The sequence below is a fragment of the Anguilla rostrata genome, chromosome 3 (genome assembly GCF_018555375.3).
Source record: "Anguilla rostrata isolate EN2019 chromosome 3, ASM1855537v3, whole genome shotgun sequence".
NCBI lineage: Eukaryota > Metazoa > Chordata > Actinopteri > Anguilliformes > Anguillidae > Anguilla > Anguilla rostrata.
In genome coordinates this window covers 26,778,703-26,797,462 of record NC_057935.1, presented here as the reverse complement: position 1 = coordinate 26,797,462, position 18,760 = coordinate 26,778,703, and the positions used below count along the sequence as shown (strand labels likewise).

The 18,760-nt window shown below is 40.4% G+C and overlaps 1 protein-coding gene across 2 annotated transcripts; it reads right to left on the bottom strand.

Moving 5' to 3' along the window:
- Positions 1-359: 359 nt before the first annotated feature.
- On the bottom strand, positions 360-8,404 carry chst7 (carbohydrate (N-acetylglucosamine 6-O) sulfotransferase 7). 2 transcript variants are annotated; one of them, XM_064327023.1, is made up of 2 exons: positions 7,052-8,404; positions 360-1,712 (listed from the first exon to the last, which is right to left on the bottom strand). In XM_064327023.1, exon 1 carries the CDS (start codon positions 8,318-8,320, stop codon positions 7,070-7,072), a length of 1,251 nt encoding a protein of 416 aa, XP_064183093.1. In that variant the 5' UTR covers positions 8,321-8,404; the 3' UTR covers positions 360-1,712; positions 7,052-7,069. The 2 variants fall into 2 exon arrangements, with proteins under 2 accessions (XP_064183093.1, XP_064183092.1); XM_064327022.1 differs by having other exon boundaries at positions 360-1,688; positions 7,052-8,403.
- Positions 8,405-18,760: the final 10,356 nt, after the last annotated feature.

The following is an 18,760-nucleotide window of genomic DNA, read 5'->3' as shown; positions in this document are numbered from 1 at the left end:
TGCTCCAAACAATGGATGTTTCCTAAGACATCTAAGATGACACTGCTGTTGATTCTATGTTCATTTTCTCCAACATGATGCACTGGAGTTTGAATCTGGAGTGCAACAGATTTAAGTTTTAGGAATGAACATGAAGATAGTATTTACAGGAACAGGGATTTAAAACATGCAAAAACATTTATTTACTTAAATGGAGGGTTCACTTAGCAACAAAAAAAGCACAAAAGTGTCTTCCTGGGGTGAATTTAATACAGATCAGCTATCAAAATTATTTTTTACTTGAAAGAAGGTACCTGAAAATCATGGCGTCTCCCTCATACACGTCAAATATCAAGCACCTTAAAGTAGTAAACAATCAATACTGTTGTCAACACCACTGTTTATTTTTTTAAGCAATGAAAATAATCAGGATATTCACATTGAGGGACAGAGAAACTAGTTTGTCAGCACGTTTTGCATCCTAGGTCTTTGACTGATTCACTTTTTACACTGGAGGGAAAAAACAACTGAAGCAGAGGCACAAGTTTTTTAAGGAGAAAGCTTTAGTAAAAATCTGAGTACCTAAGTAAATGTATTAGCCAAGGAAAGTCAATATGACCAAAAAGTAACTTTCTGCGTGGTCGGAGGTTACAGCTGAGAGACTTTGGATGTATTCTCATGGGGCACTGAGGAATTTCACAGGGGTGTGGTTGTTCTTTTGGTTATGGGGCGGGGGTGGAGGAATACCTTAGCTGTCTGGATACTTCAGGACCATACTGCACTGGGTTCGATTCTCACCCCTAAAGACAAGATGAGTGCCTACTGCAGCCAACCCTACAGAAATAGAATATACTGAAAATATTTTTAAATATTATCATGATATTGCAACACTTCACAATATGTGGGCAAATATAGACATTATTGCTGCTTTCATATATTACAATATTTGTTTTAATACACTGCTATGAAATATATTCATATACAAATACAAGTCCAAATATATACATCATACTGTGGTGCATTCAGTTTCCATAAGGGAAGTGCACCCCTCTCTGACATGTTCATTAGTGCAGGACGTGTCTGTAATTGGTCACCTCTTAAATCACTCTCCCACACCCCTCCTCCTATTAGTTAACACTTTGCTTACTCCCCCCCCCCCCCCCCCCCCCCGGCCCATCAAGTCTTTTTATCTTCTTGCCTTCATAGAATACTGTTGTGTTTTGACGTAGATGCACCATTGGGAACTGCTGCACACACTTGCACACCACCTGGGAATACTGGGTAAACACGACAGGAGCAAGGATAAGGTCGAGCGAGAACCAGTCTCCCAGGTAACATGAGCCTTGTGCCGATTAGGGCCTGCCGAGGATTGAAAAGGGATTAGTGTCGGTGAAATCTGGATGTCAGGACATTGGTAGGCCTTTGGCTCCCTCTTTCCCTCTCTGTGGTGAAGCCAGCCCAGTCTCAGGAGAGGGACCCGGACCATCTCTTCCCTGTACATATTTACACGTGAGGCAAGGCCGTCTGGCCCCCTCATCCTCAGATGACTTCCTGGTTCTTCAGACAAAAGGATTGGCTGGCACTGCCACACCTGGAGGCCAGCTTGGCTGTCTGCTTCCCTGTTTCCTCATTCTCTCTGTCCACCAGTGGTGGTGACTCTCCTTCTCTTCCATATCCACCTCTCCCCTCGTCTTCTGTTCATCAGGCTCCTGAAACGCAAGAGGAAGAGGGAACTGAGAAAGAGAGAGAGCGAAGTGAGACCCTAATTTATCTGTGCCACTAGCTAATCCCCCATCTATCTATAATCAACTATCCCCCATACTCAAATCAGCTCTCTCCAAAAATCTACATTCAGAAAGCCTTAAGCAGACCCTCCCATTAGCCTAACTACGTCTCTGGCAGCGGGACGGGTCAGCAGGGCACGCTGTACCTCTGTGCAGGGCAGGACCCCGTTTGGAAAAGCTACACTGGAGCGGAGGGCCGCACAAAGGCTCCGGTGGTCCGTGCCGTATCGCCTCGCGCCAGCCTGGCACCCAGCCCGGTCTCGGAAAAGCCCCGCCTCTCAGGCCACGTAACGCACACAAGTGACTGCCAGCTCGGTGCCACCGCTCCCGATACACCAGCAGAGCCTCTCATCAATCCTCAGTTCCCCCATCCGTGAGCAGCTTTGCACTGCGGTGTCTTCACGCAGTTAGCATTGGCAGTCTACACAGTACGGCTAGTTTGTTTTTACCTCTCCCCCTCCAAGTAAATCTAGTTGTATTCTGAAGATGCGTCCGCATTAAAATTCCATTCCGTACCGCACTTCAGTTCCTGGCCACGGCTCGAAAGCGCACTCCCCCCTGCAGCGTACTTCCATAATTCAAAACAGATGGTCGCAGTGTGGAAAGACAGCGGCTTTGTTCCGTTTCAGCCGCAGGGCTGAGATAGGCAGATTTGCCAGGTAATAAGAGAATGTGACAAGGTGCCAGCACCTGTACTCACAGTGCATTGAACAGAGGACTATCAGTGTTAATAATCAGGATGTAACTGGACTCCTTATTGCACTTTGCTACCTCTAACCTGTGGAGTTCAGTAACAAACTAAACAAGCTACAAAAAGTAATAATATACAACGGGTGACAAATTAAATGAAAAACCTGAATAAATGAGTGGAGAAACATAAAAATGCAGCTGCTTCCATACAGGTGTCCTGCATGACACAATTAAGCAATTAACATCCTATCATGCTCTGAGGCATGTATAAAAATGCTGAGCGGGCCAAGGTGGATCAAGATGGCAAGAGGAAAATATCTAATACCTCTTTTCCACCAACGCGAACCTAGTTCTGGTTCTGGGCTGGTGCTAGTGCCGGTTCACAGTTGGTTCAACTTGCACACCTTCTAAGAACCGGTTTGCTTTTCCACGGGCTAGAGAGCCACATCATTACGTCACAGTATACGTCTGTATACATCTCCGCTTTCCCAGCAACATCGTTACCTATTAAAATGTATGTCCTGTAAAAATACAGATAATAAACTGTCTAAATGTAAAAAAACAACTTCATACATATACATTTAGTTATATTATTACAGCCTTATTTAGTGCCTCCAGTTTTTTGCGATTTGAAATGTTCGGAATTCAACACAACATAAAAAGGCACTTTCCTCAACGCTGCATAATTAGTAGAAATAATTCGCCATTTTACGAATTATGGAGTGTCAGGGAACATGCGGCATTTTGTTTAGGTTGTGTTTAATTCCGAAAATTCCGAATCGCGAAAAAATGGAGGGACTATTATTTACTACATCAACTTTAAGACTTTAAGACAAGCAACACGCTCGGCAATTATCTCATCGCGACCCATTAAATCCAATGGCACAAACGTTGCTTCATAATTTCAAACTGCTTTCCTAATGGCTATTTTGCGTCACGCGACTTGCGTTACAACAGTGAATATGTACGGATTCCTATACGTGCTGATAGCGACCACCTTTTTTCATATTAACCTCAAATACACAAGACAGGACACTTAAACTGTATTCTAGCAAATTTATGTAAAGTTCCATTCATTTATATGGGGAGGTCGATACACGTCCCCATAGCAACCAAAAGCTAGCGCTGGACCACCTCTGACTTATTTGCCGGCACAGAAAAAAATTGCGAAAATACTGAAAAAAAAACCACTGGAGGATAACTCCAGAATTTTTTTCCTACATAACTAGGTACAGGTTGTTACCGATATTTCGCCTATTTCATAGTTGCAAATCAGTTTACATTTCCCTGTCTGTCGAACGAAGGCGCTCTCACTCTACCTGGCGGTCACAAAGTTTTAGTTGGTCTTGCTTGGTCACGATAATCCTGCCCCCAGCCCCAAGCGGTTCTTGGTTCTAGACCAGCCAAGAGTTGGTGCCGCTTTGGAACCAGTTTTCCTGGCTGAGAGTCGGTTCTTTTGCTGTCAAAAACGGAAGAACTGGTTCACAATTAGGCACCAGCTCCGAACCAGCCCTCGAAATGCCTTGGTGGAAAATGGGCATAAGCGACTTTGAAAGAGGGTTCATTATAGGGGCACGGACGGCAAGAGCTTCAGTCATAAAGACGGCTCAACTGGCTAGTGTTTCAACAGGAACAGTGAATAAAGTGACACCTGCATTATTTTATATCGATAGGAAAGACATCAGTAAATACGGTCAGAAACTGTGGTCAAAAGCGTGAATTTGATGACCGGGATGCTCGTGCGTTAGTACAATTTTAACCTGGCACGGTTTGGGTCCACTTGTCCCCTTAGAGGGAAGGGTCACGTATTATGTACTTATTGTATGTCGCATTGGATAAAAAACGTCTGCTAAATAAATGTAATGTACTGTAATGGGTCACGGCAAATCAAAGCAAAGTTATTCTGAGTGATCACCTTTATCCTACAATGAAACATTTCTAGCCTGATGGGAGTGGTCTCTTCCAGGATGACAACGGCCCCATCCACAGAGCATGAGAGGGTCACTGAATTGTTCGATGAGTATGAAAATTATGTGAATCATATGCTACGGCTTTTGCCGTCACCAGATCTCAACCCAACTGATCACCAATGGGAGTTCTGGACCAAGTGTTTGAAAACGCTCTCCAACACCATCATCAAAACACCAAATGAGGGAATATCTTTTGGAAGATTCAATGCCTTACCTAGTATGCCTTACTAAGACACTTTTATGTTGGTTTTTCCTTTAATTTGTCACCCATCTGCATATGTAATAATATAACTAATGTAATAGCTAAGACAATTTAAAACAAGTGATTAGTCAAGCAGCCATTCACTGATGACCTGCCTGCTTAATAATGGCCGGTGTATGGGCATTTGCAAGTTTGTGGTTTAAAGTACCCCTCCATATGTACTTTCAAACTTTAAAAAATATTATATATTGAACAATCTGATTAAAACGGTTTTTCCACTGAAAGATTTCAATAAACAACTGAAAATGGCTTAATGGCATGTCTACTACACCTTCACTCTCATTGAGAATGCCAGAAGCTAGAGCTTCTGCTGCGGTGCTAGGATATATCGTAGGCACAGCATCTGGATTCACAAATAATTTCTTCACAAAACCCTCTGACTTCTGCATGAGGTTCTGGAAGCAGTCATCTGTAAAACGTGCACTACACAGATGCCCTCTATGCTGTCAGGTACATCCATGTGATTTTTTAGAAGAAATTCCAACCCTTTTTGGGCACCTTTGTTAACGAGTTATCTCGAGATTGCATCGCAAAACTGCACAGTCTGCCATGTTCAACACACAAACTGTCACAATAACGTCACTAACTATGCAGCTTTCTGTGCGTGAAGCGTCAACATATTTGTAATGTTATAAATTTTGCTTGTACATGGATATTTTCCAACTCAGATTTCCGGGAAGTACGAAGAAGCTTTCTGTCTGTCAGTGGAAGAATGTGAAAAAATCTGCAAAAAATCACTGTATAGTGAAAGTCATGCTTCCAAGAGGAGTTATTCATTTAAAAAACACGTCTTTGAGTGGAGGGCGTCATTAAAGCAAGAAAATATACTTCCAAAGCATATTCTACAGTGACTTTATGGCTCCAGATTTAGTTACATTTGTATTAGGCTACCTGATTATTTTGAATTATGAATTAAAATATTGTCAGTTGCTCAATCAAAGCGTAACTGGCACAAAATAAAAAATGTATATTTACGTGAATAAAAGGTATACATCACATGTACAGCCTCTGGAACCATAACATCACTGTATTTGCTTTGTAGTCAAGAATGCCCCAACACCAGCCATTATAAAGCCTGCAGTTCAATATAAAAGTCTATAACCAATATCCATCATTACATATAAAAACCGTTTAGGCCAATCAGACTAAAACTGGGTTTGTGTGATTTGAGATTACTCTCCAAACTGGAAATATGACAGATTCTAGGTGATTTTATCACATAAAAATTCAGAGCAATTTTACCAGCGAAGCTGCACCACTGATTTACGCATCACATTTGAAATGGCTGTTTAGGCTCAGCATATGCCTTGATGCTTCATCTGAATCTTGCAACAAGTAAACATGATTTACGTGCATGTTCTCAGAAGACACAATGCACAGCATGAGAAAGACTACTTTAATCCAAAAAGATCAACTGTATAATGTATCTGAGTGCTATTCAACAGCATTGCATTGTTCATTTATGTTGTTTTCATCCCTATCTCCAAGTATTATGCAAAGCACGAGACGTAATATCGCTGCAGTGGCGGGTTTATGAAAATCTAGAATCTGACAGATGTATTATTTCAACATGAAAGGTCTCATTCGTACTGTTGCCGATTTAATGATGGACCCCAAACTAATTAATGTAGTTTGTACGTGACAATTTTTCTGTCTTGCAGGACACCACCCACTGAGAATGAAAGATGCTTTGACACCAAGTCCGATCCTATTCTCTTTGCATTTCTATACTTCCACTAACCATTTTTGTATAATGCAGTTGTATTATGTTTGTGCTGATGACTGCAATGATGACGACGATTATTATTATTATTACCTCAATGTCTAACGTCCCTCCCGTGTGTCCTCTCCATGGTTACAATTTGAATACAGGCGACTCACAAAATATGCTATATGATTTTTAAGTTGGTACACCCACTAAGGTTTCACGTCTCGCAAATGTTCATGTAACATAGGCCTAAATGGCTTTCACGTTGAAGTTCATAATGTCCTGATCAGCTTAATGCGATAAAACAGGTGAAGCTATGAGTAGAATATAGAAAAAGGTCGATGTTTAACGCCGTAGCCTACTTAAAGTGCAAGCGTGAATATTTATAGTGAAACAGCTAGCTGCTCAACCTAACATGTAGCCTATGCATTACATTTAGGCCTACGGAGCATCAGTGCGTGTATAACTAGACTTTATAAACATTAAATAAATGAATACAAAACAAAAAAAATTTAAATTTCCTATAGTACAACATTCCAAGATAATGTCAGGCTAAATGTATGTATTTCAGAAATAAATGTATTTCAGTATAAGCCGCTATTAGGCTATGTTTCTGGGAAATAACTTGGCTGGGCTAACGTTATATCCGCATGTTTACCTCTACTTTCTCCAGGCTTTACGTTTTATCCACAACACTTTGATACCCCAGGCGGCTCATGACCTCGCTGCAGTAGGCTTCGACTCGATTGATCTGTTCCACGTTTAACCTCTCTCTCCAGGCAAATATAGCTTCCTTAGCGTCCCTCGAGGATATAACAAATGGTTTTTCAGAAGAATATCCCTCTCCGCGCGTCATGTTAACGACAAATTTCTCAATTTTTGGAAAGGATGTGAGGTTTGAGAAGCGGTACAGCCTCTGTAGTTCCTCCACGGGGTAAAGGACAAGGTCCTCGTAACGTATCTGAATATAATTTCTCTTCAACCATTGCGGAGCGTTCGCGACGAGCAACATGTCGTTTAGCCAACTGTCACATATCAGCTCCATTGCGCTCGCCACATAATTCTCCGCACGGTTAGACCTGTTGCTGGGCATTAGGAGCCGTTTGAATTTATCCGTCTGTTTCTTGCTGCGCAGCACTTGAACGCTCTCCTTCACTAAGGCCAGTTTGGATTTCAGCCTAGAATTGTGCACAGCGCGCGGATCTCGAAAAAGCTGAATGACCCGAAGATTCAAACCGGGGTCCCTTATTAAAGGAACCAACACGCTCAGGTCGAACACACGGACGTCTTTAATGACCATAACGCGGTACTTTTTGCATTCTCTCTCCAAGTCCTTAAGGTCCCTCGGCCGACACTTGTCGCAGACGTCTCCTCTCACGAGCCCAATTTCGTCTTTCTTGTAGGCGCTGCATAGAGGCTCTGAGCAGATAACCTTGTTCGTCTTCCACCCAAATATGAATGAGGTAGTGATGTTGCTAGTTCCGGCGTAGAGCTTAAGAACGGAGAAATCACAGCGGAAAAGTGAATTCATCATGTCCCGGACGGCTCCTTGCAGACTCACCGCGTCTCCAGGGTAGAGCGATTGCCACATATTCCACATGGGTTCATACAAATAAAACACATCTGGGTGTTGATTGAATAGTTCACCTAAAAAGGAAGACCCCGTTCTCCATGTGGCGTGCAAATAAATATTTATCCTATCGCTCCTATTGGAAGCGTCTCCCACCATCTCGGTGGCATTGTTGCTATTGTCCACGTTACTCCACATTGCCAGTGTTTTTTCGAAGTCAGGGCACTTTTGCTGCTGAACTTCATGTTTATCACGAATAGTTTTACCCCTGTAATCCAAAACATAAGGAATTAACAGAAGTAACACGGAATATCCTAAAATCAAAATCAAGTATTTCTTGTGCAGCCGCCTCTTCATCTCCTCAGCCACAGAAACGGGCAGGAAGTCCTCCGCTAGATATTCAGCGCACCTCGACTGCAAGCGAACGACAAGCCTTGGCCAAAGTTTAAGTGGAGGGACAAAACTGAAGCGTCAGCCCGATTTGGACACGCCCACTGAAATGTCAAAATAAGAGCTCCAAGTCCGACTTTTCTTAGGCTTCAAAATAATCTTATATTTAAAATGATAATTACATCTATCATGTGAAACGACCCAAAATATGTATTTACAGTACATTTTTCAAATATCTTTCAAAAATCTTATACAATCTTTTACAGTTGACACATTTACACATTGACATTTTAATTGTGTTGTGTTTACTTAAAAGTGTACTTACTTACGTAATTATAAATGAGTAATTGTTATTTATTTGGCCGGGTGAAAGTGGATACAACTTCATTTTCCATTAATATTAATATTAATATGTAATTACAACTGAAGTGTAAAATTAGTGCCAATATACATTGTTTTGCAATCTATTTACATGAAAATATATCCAACTTGAGTAAGAATTAGGCCAGCCTGCTCACAGAATAAGGGATGTGTGGAGTGAAATTAACCCCTGAAAGTTTTAGTGAAGTACCCTAAAACCGCAGTAGGCCTAGGATATTGAAATCAAATCAGGATCTTGCTGTTGCAACATCAAAAATGTTTTCTGTTTGTGAAGTTTCAGAAGGCACGCATTTAGACAAGTTCCTGAAAAAAAGTTTGTATCAGCAAATTTATTTTAAAAAACCTAACAGAGCATTTCTGTATTCTTGCCAAACATCTGTGTTCAGTATTAGGACTTTATTTACTAAAATAATTTCAGTTCTTTGTTGAATGAACAAAGTTTTATTTACATTGTTACCCACCTTTACAGTAAATCTGATTCGCTAGAGTGTAACTGTCAGGGAGGGTGAGGGAATGGACCCAAACGCAGAGCGAGGGAAAAAACACAAAACTCCAAAATAGGACGAACAAAGACTTTAATAACTCCAGGGAACTCCAGTTAACTGACAGACCACTAAATCCTGAAATGTGAAGTCAAATCTTCTAGCTTTTTGTGTGTACCACTCTGAGCCCTTGCTTGTTGCAGGGCAACTCACACTCAGAGTTGTGGTACATTTAGGGTCATGGTAATTGCTTTTAGAATGATCTATGTGCCAAATTACAAAATTACTATCCGCAGCGTATTGCTGTGGAAAAATAAATTGGTGCTGCTCAATGTCAAAGGCTTCACTATATAAGTTTGTATAGACATTAATCATTAATCGTGCCATTGTCAGCTTTTAAGTGTCTCTGTAATCAGAGATGTATTTCAATAGTAATTGTGTGAATGTGATCAATGGTTACCCTGCAGGTTTTGCTAAATGAATCCCAACTTCATTTGGGTGCTTACATATCTAGAGGATATGACCATTCTTTAGTACTCTGCCTCCTGTTTAAGGAACAGGATGTAAATTGAATCATTACTGGTCAGCCTCATTAATCTTCTAAATGTAATATGGTGGAGGCTTTTAATCCAACATAGATACTACATAGACATCTGGTGGATAATCAGCAAACTGCATGTTGAAAGGCAAAGTTGCAAATTCTAATGACTGTAACACTGCAATAGGGTATCATTAAACATTAAAATAAACTTTCACTTTGCAACTAGTGGAATACAGATGGTAGCATGTAGGAATGTTATTCATAGAATACATTTTTAAACCAGATTTCAGTAGTGGAACTAGCCTCTACATCTGTGCTTCTGTCTGTACAATATATTTCTTGAATAATTTATTTCCATTGCTTTTGTTTTGGGATCACATGCACTCTTGCAGTTTCAAAGGCTGTGCCTCCTTTGTATGAATACACTTTGCTGGGCAGGTGATCTCACTGGTTAGATGATTACCTTTACTGATATGTAAAATATATGTATACTTTTAACTGTTTGCCAGATGAGAGAGGGACCAGTTGATTCTACATCTCAACCCTCAGCGGGACCTACAACACGTGTGACTGGGGTACTCCTGCCTTTCCCCCATCCTACCAACAAGGTAAGGGTGGGGGTCCTACCTGCTTAGCAAACCCTACAACTGGTCCTGGAGAGCTGCAGTCTCAGCGCAGGTGATTACACTGTTAACTCACCTGGGCATATATTTATAATGCGTACGAGTATGAGCATTGATCTAGGATCAGTATCACCTTTAGGTAAATAATGGATAAGGATATGATCTGGACCAGGGAAACCTGATCCAAGGTCAGCACCTCCTAGTCTGAGAAACTTTATGAACATGGACACTGGGTCTGTACTGGTTCCTGACTTTAAGGTGAAAAGCAAAAACAGCAGGTCCTGCTGCTCCCCAGGACCTGGGTTGCAGACACCAGCTTCACAAGTTGACAGTGCTGCATGACAGTGGATTGCTGACTGTGAATGCTGTTAAACTCTTGAGGTGTATATGAGAAGCATACTGTGCTGTTTGTATGACCAGTTGACTGCTTCTTATTTGTACCATGATTTGAAAATTCTTATTTTTTACTTGTCTGCACTGTTGATGTTTTTCTATATCACAACTGAAAGTGGCAAATCCTTTTGCTTACACCCTTAACCTGGTTAAATGTTTGTATGCACATTTAATGTATCGTGAATTGACTTCAGAAATGTATGTGCCAAGTGAGAAATTATGAAACAAAAACAATATGCCATTGAATATGTGAATTTACGTACAGATTATGCTACAGATTATACTAAAACTGGTGCAGCTGGCCAGACACACTGCTCCCTGTACAAGCCCACCTCGATTCTACCTCCTGCCTTCTGTCATTCACAGTTTTTCAGATTTCTTTCAGTCATGAAACTTGAGAGTGCGGTCTGTGGTTCAGCTGCAAGGTTTTTTTTTTTATTGTTTTGCAGGCTCAGCTATCAGATATCGGAGAGCTATCACTCACAGATAGTGGATAGTGTGTCAATTCTGGTTAAGGTCCAGGATGCAAGCAGAATCATTATCATATTATTTATTATCCCTGACCAAATAGTTATACTGCAGAAAGCTTAGTCCGAATATGGTGGCTACAGAGACACCTGTTGGACAAGCAGCAGAATGCATGTCTGGCTAAAGGTCCAGACTATGTCCATAACATCTTACTTGCCTATTATAGATTATATAAATTGAGTACACTGGATGTATGAAAATATTCTCTAAATGTAGTGTACTTAAAATCCCCAGATGATATACTTATTTACAGGGTTTTGCTGAGTGTATTTGAGAGCACACTTTTGAGGAAGTAGACCATACTTTTTAGGAGGTCCCAGAAGTCAGAGAGGAAGATACTGAGCCTTTTTACTACAAGGGTGGGACGTGTTATGACTCTTTTATAATACTGTTTGAGTATAGTATGGAGGATTTTTTTTGCATACTACCCATTGCATACTAAAAATACGCACTAAACACAAACGGTAGGCAGTATGTTTGGTAGACAGTACATATTTGCATCACAGTTAGGAGACACAGACTTACCGTATTGGTGCTCCTCCATTGTACACATTCTAGGCCGTTTATATCAGTCTTGCTTAAAGACTTCATGCGGAATTTCTTGGAAATACCATTTGGATTGGTGGACTTGAAAAATTGGTGGGCTTGAAAAATAATAAACAAAGTAACACTACCACAACTTTCATTGTGAAAAAAATGGCTTTGTTATGACCAGTTTGGTTGCTCAGTGCTCACAAATTAGATCACGCTGACTTTAATTTCAAATTTCAAAATTAAATGTATTACTTATAAAGCTTGATAAGGCTTGGCCTCTACTTACATTTCTGTCATACCGATCCAGTATGAACCATGCAGGCCCAGGCTAAAGACCAATGCCCTTCGCAGTCAGGGCTCCAACTCTCCGGAACTCCCTGTGTCATGAGCTACCCTTACTGCCCACCAGAGGCCGCCTGTTTCCCTTTTCCTTGTGTTTTGTGTCTTGTTGGAGTCAATTGTTTGTAATTATTCACTTATTTTTTCTTGTTAGTCTGCAGGTGTCTGCTTGTTTAGGTCATTGTCTGCAGGTGTCGTTTTGTGTATTTAGTTCCCTGTTCCACCAATGTTCCCTGCTGTTTCTTTGTGTGAACTTTCCTTGTTTTACTCCAGCTGTTTGTGTCTTGTGCCTTTCTTCCTGTGGTCTGTTGTGTTCTCTGGTTTATTATGTTCCTTTTTTTGCATTAATTTTTTTAGCCTATTCTTTTAAGTGAAGACTTGAATTTTACTCCCTGGTTTCTGAGTCTTCTCTGCACTTGTGGCCTTCCCCGGAGTACTCAGTTGAGTACTCAACTGTGTAATTATACATTGTTTCATTTTATTAATTTTATTTTTTGTTCTTGCCTATATTGTGAATCACTGGCTGTTTTGAAGAGTGCTATATAAAGGTTATTATAATGTGGTTACAGATTTTATGATTGTAGTTGCTGGCATAATTTCTTAAACTAATTTTCATCATTATGTAGATTAACCTACAAAATTAGGTTTCTCTCATACCTGCCTCCTCTATAGAAACCCAGAACAAGCCATAAGTTAATGACCCTGGACTTTCATATTAAATAAACAAGTGCAAGGTCATTAACGTATGGCTTGTTCTGGGTTAATGCTATTTACAAATAGAGCCATAAAACTTGTATTCAGTGAAAAGAAGAATCCGTTCTTATTATATAGTGCTGCAGAGCATGATAGAATGCTTGAGCCAGAATGGAGAAACTTGCACTCAGTGTTGTACAGTAGCCTATGCAGTATGGGTTTTGGCCAGATGATTTCCTTCAGGAAGTAGTAACTGTAATGCTAATCACTTAAACCAGATGCAAGCTCAGCACGCGTATTCCAATATGTTGAACGCCTTAATAATCATACATCACATCAGAATACAACTCATTGGGGCTCATTCAAAAATATCTTAAGTTCTTTCTTAAATTTGTTCTTGAGAAAGGTCCTAAGAAAAGTCTACGTCAGATTCATGACGTGTTCTTAAACCGCAGAATTGTTCACAACCGTGTTCTTATAATGATGAATCCCATTGTCTTCGTAAGTAGAAAGCGGATGCCAGTTGTTCCTAATTAGCATAGGTAAACGCCCCGCCAATCCCCATAAAAGGGCATGAGACTGCCGGGCCGTGTGCACACACAGAAATTGAAAAGAAAATTGAGAGGGAAGTCAAGAAAAGAAAAACTCCAGTAGTTCTGACGTGGAGGTACTGCTGCAGGAAGTGAACAGCAAACGACCTGTCATATTTAGTAGCGTCAGTAGTGGATATAAAATAGCACACACACACACACAAAAAGATGCATGGGATGCTATTACTCGTTCAGCGAACGCTGTATCCGGAGAAGGGCGCACAACTGATTAAGCAAAAAAAAAAAGTTGATGTCAAACCTGAGGCAAAAAAAAAAATGCGAGTGGGAGTGGGGGCAAGGAATTGCGTCTTATGCATTCAAACGACACGGCGCTTCTAGTCACATTAATACCGCTAATTAAATCAACCAGCAGTAAACTGCATCGGAGAAATTAGCTGTTTCAACCCGTCGCTACACAAAACACTGCACAAAAATTTATTGCCAGTCATTTCGGTGTCACCCCCTCTGATGGTGTCACCCTGTGCGGTCCACACCCCCCTAGTGACGCCTCTGAATAAGTGTTCTCTTCTTCAACATGTCCATGTGTTTAAAAAGTGTTACCTAAGTGCTTTGTTTGTATTCAAAATTTAAACATTTGCTTTTGCAGTATAGACCAAACATTGCATAATTGAAACCCCCAAAAATAAAAAGTCACTACAATGGTTTGAATTTTATTATTTATTTACAGATGAACTCCCGTTGAGGCAACCACCCTCTGAGGCGGAACCTGGCACCTTAATGCGAATGCACCTTAAAATAATGAAAATAATTGTTTAAAAATGTTATTGTAATTTAAATCCTATAATATTATACAACTGTAGAATTGAAGAAAATGCAATTACCAATTATTTTGCACAAACATGTCAGCACTCAAATGTGCGTAAGTGTACTCTTACCTAAGAACAAGTCCCAAATAAGAAAACATTGGTGAGTGTCAGAATCTTTGTGAAAACTACGTAAGTGGGTTTTAAGAAGAAAATTCTTCTTAAGAACGGTTGGTGAATGAGGCCCATTGTGTGTAATACTCTTGCTCAATAACACGCTAATGGTAAATTATACTGTTATTACAGTTAAAATAGCTTTTACTCTGAACTGCTTCTATAACTTATCCATGTTTGGTAAGTTTACCCCTTATCAGTGTTTGTTCCCCTCCTCTTCATTATTGCATAAAAATCTTTATTACTAATATGTTGCACAAATGAAGTATGATGACAATTATGAAGTATTCTTCAATTACCAACTTCTTTCTTTGGTTCTTTCATAAAAACAGCGATGACCGTAAAGCTGGAGACAGGCAAACGCATCCTTTGCAATGGACAAACTCACTTTCTCCTCAAAATGGCTCATCATTTTAGCTTGGGTATCACAATTTTCAGGCCACACCTTTCCCATTTTTCTGTCTTAATGCCTGTTAACCATATAAAGAATAGATTTTTATGGAATGTTTTTTTGTCAATATCTAGATCCCCATTGATTTCAATTAACATATTGTTACATCACTATTATTCATGTTCAGTTAAGAAAATTCTAATCACATTGTATTTGTGACCTTACACCTTAAAGTGTTAAATCTTGGATCTGAGAAAAACGTAAGTGTTGTTTGATTGAATTGCATTGCAAACTGACTCCTTTATGTTCCACACAAAAAAACCAAACAAGCTGTCATGGTTCTGTGTTTCCGTCTCTGTCTTTCCTTGTTGGGCCGCCAGATGGCGGCACTTCTGTTTGTGTCCTGCTCGTTCCCCTGTTAATTGTATTATTGCTTTCAATTATTTTATTGTCTCGTTATTTAATCATCATCCCCACCTGCCTCGTTTTTCCTTCCCTCTGGTTTGATTGTTCTTTGAGTTCACCTGTGTCTTGTTACCTGTGGGGGCTGCAGCTCCTCGTTTGCCTTGGCTTAACTCGTGTACGTCAACTTGCGTTGGAAAAACTTCCACAGGACTCCGATGTAGTAAAAGATAGAACACGCAATTTTATTCCACAGTTTGCATTATCTTCCTACAGGAGTATTCAACGTTAAGTTCTCCAAAATCTGTAAATCGTACTACGGTAAGAAAACCGTGTGGCTCGGTAGCTAATTGAGCTGCAACTTCACAACGTCTTATTAAGAATCCAGTCCTAATTCTCTTAAAGTGACGGTAACCTACGTCATCGTTTTAACTTCACAGAGTTCACAGAGTTCTTGTATTAAAAGTATTATGCCTACATTCAACAATTAAACAAAATACATTAAACAAGATACAGACTGCGCTTCTTTATCAAATAAAAAATATATAAATGTAACTTGGCTCCCACATTACCCCTGTCTATTTAAGTTCTTTGTCCGCTTGACTCGGGTGCTGGTTCCTTGTGTTTGTTTCCAACTTGTGTTAGTTCCTTACCGTATGTATTACCCGTGTACTCTGCCTGCCTGTGTTCTGCCCTGCCTGTGTTTTGAGTTCCTCTTGTTTTCCGTTTGAACTTATATATTTTTGGAGTTTGTATTTTTGCCCATCGTGGCTCTTTGTTCTGTTTTTGTTAATAAAGTCTTTTGTATCTACATTTTTGAGTTTTGTGTTTTTTTCCCCCACTCTGCGCCTGGGTCCAAAACCCCTTGCCCGTGACGCAAGCAAAAAATAACAATGATTTGTTCCCAATAGTGAGCATATAGTAGCTCCTCCAATGCTGTGAAGCCTCACTCTCCCAGTGATGTGCCCTTTAAAATGACATAAACAATGCAGGTACTGAGTTGTACTGCATGCTCAAAAATGGGAAAAATGATATTAGTATAAAGGAACGTAACATTTCGTTTTGTGCATGCAATATGGCTCATTTTGCCTGTATTGTTTATTTCATAGAGCCTTATTTGCTCATCTTCATGAAGTGAGTGAATAATCATGGAGAGCACTGTACTGTAACATTAGCATACTCTGAAACAGTCATCAAACGCTGCCTGCAACATCACTTAGGTGATACTGTGGTCTTTTAAGCTATCTACATAAAAAGGGCACCCAGATGGCTTTGATGCCATAAATGCTTTGGACAGAAAATAATAGACCAACAAGTATTTGATACTGTTGACCATCAACTCCTATTTAAAAGACTGTTTAAAAAGAGAGCTGCATTACTGTTAGAACATTTTTGGCTGGACCGCAACAGCGGGGCCAGCCGTACAAACGCGAATGTCTGTGACTGAGTGAGTGATGAAGTTACACCATTGGTCGGCCGAGTTATGAAGTTATACCATTGGTCGGCCGGATCACGTGTGTTAGGTCCAGCCATATACTAGGTTTTGATCTGGTCTTGTTTCTTTTCTTTCTATTCTTTGCAGTTCTGGGGTCTAGTGTAAAAAGGTTTTTAGTCCAGGTTCTTATCTCCCACCAGGACTACTGTACCTCTCTCCTTGCTGGCCTCCCTGCCTCCACCATCACACCTCTGCAGCTAATTCAGAATACTGCTGCTTATCTGATCTACAACCACCACTTAGCCATGTCACTCCCTTCTCATCACTCTCCACTGGGCAACTATATTGGCTCACATCAAATTCAAATCTTTGGTGCTAGCCTATCAGGCAGCTAAAGGGACAACTCCTTTCAAAAAATCATCAGGCCCAAAACGTCTACCAGACTCCTCCATTCTGCTTCCTCTTGGCATGTGGCACCTCCCCTGTGCATACCTGCATGTCCTGTCTGTTCTGCCCCCCGGTGGTAGAATGAGCTTCCCACTGCAGTCAAGACACCCATATTCCAATGCAGACTGAACTCTTCAGATTGCACCATGGTTTCCTGACTCCTTCTAGATAAACTTCCTCTTTTTTTCTTTCTTTGAGTTTCCCCTTGAATAATGTTTGTTCTAGATGTGTTGCAAAGATAGATTATCAAATGTTACCACAATAACCAAAAAGGCCCAGCAGAGAATGTAGCCTATTTCCTGAGACAGCTGAAGAAATTCAACCTGCCTTAGACTCTGATGGCTCAATTTTACACTGCCATCATTGAATCCATCCCCAGCTCCTGCACAACTGTCTGGATGGGTCGGCCACCACAAGGCACAGTGCCAGACAGCAGCACATCATCCGCTCTGTGTAGGGGACCATAGGATGCAACTGGCCGACCCTCAAGGACCCCTATGGCTCCACATCCAGAAAACAGGCAAGAAAGATCATTGCTGACCTCTCAGACCCTGGCCACCACATATTTTAAGCTCTCTCCTCAGGGAAGCAAATCCAGACAATCAGAAAAAACAGATACAAGAACAGCTTCTTCCCATGGGCATTGGTCCTTATAAAGAACTGAATGCACACCACCATACCACTTTTCACTTGCAGCTTGCTCTCTACTGCTGGTATCTAGTCCCTACACTAACTGTCCCGACCTGGATAACTATTATAATATAGCCTGTATAATGTGTTGCAGTATTACCTACATTATTTACAATGTTATTACTTTATTGTTTTTACTATTGCTTATACCCATATACATTTGCAATACTCTCATAATGCGTGTACATAATTCTGTTCATTTTTATATACCATTTTGTTACGTCCCAAAAGCCAACCCAAGTTCCAATAATTGGGCGCAACAACAGACAGCAGCGCAACAAATGCCATAAACAAAACAAAAACACACAAAATGTAGTAGCAGAAAATTATCACACAAAAACAAAGGGAGTCTTAAAAAGGTGTCTCTCAGCTGAGGTGTTTTTAGGCTTTATCCAGTCGACACAGGTGTGCATAGTCAGGCAATCAAGCCCCAATCAGCTCCACCTGCAGGATTAAGACATGCACGCGTGCACGCAGACTCACAGAGCAAGGAAGCGTAACATACTTCATAATTACATTAAATTATATATATATTCATTTTCATTTTTAATTGTATATACTTATTTCCATTTGTTTCTCTTACTTCTCTTACTCATAAATATTTCTGCTGTTATATATGCTGTTATATTACAATTGCTGTTATGTATTATTTAATGTGATCTTTGAGAGAAAATTGAGGCACATTTCTTGTATGTGCAAACTTACCTGGTGAATAAATTTGATTCTAATTCTGATGTCTAATGGTACTTTAGTTACATTACAAACTGTTGTTTGTTAGGTTAACATTACACTTATTGATGGATCGCTGTCTGTGCATTATTGGTAATATCACATTTTTGTCCCTGAGTTCCACTGCTGCCCTCCACTGAATAATAACAGCATCGTCTTTATAGTGACATGCAGCGCCAAACGTTACCAGTGCTCCAAAATATTTCGCTGCATTGTACGCCCCTAGCTCATTTTATGTGCATTACACCCCACCGAAGTTTCCTGCTCCCTA

Excerpts from the sequence above, each read along its gene's own strand:
- chst7 (XM_064327023.1), bottom strand. The coding sequence starts at position 8,320 with ATGAAGAGGCGGCTGCACAAGAAATACTTGATTTTGATTTTAGGATAT.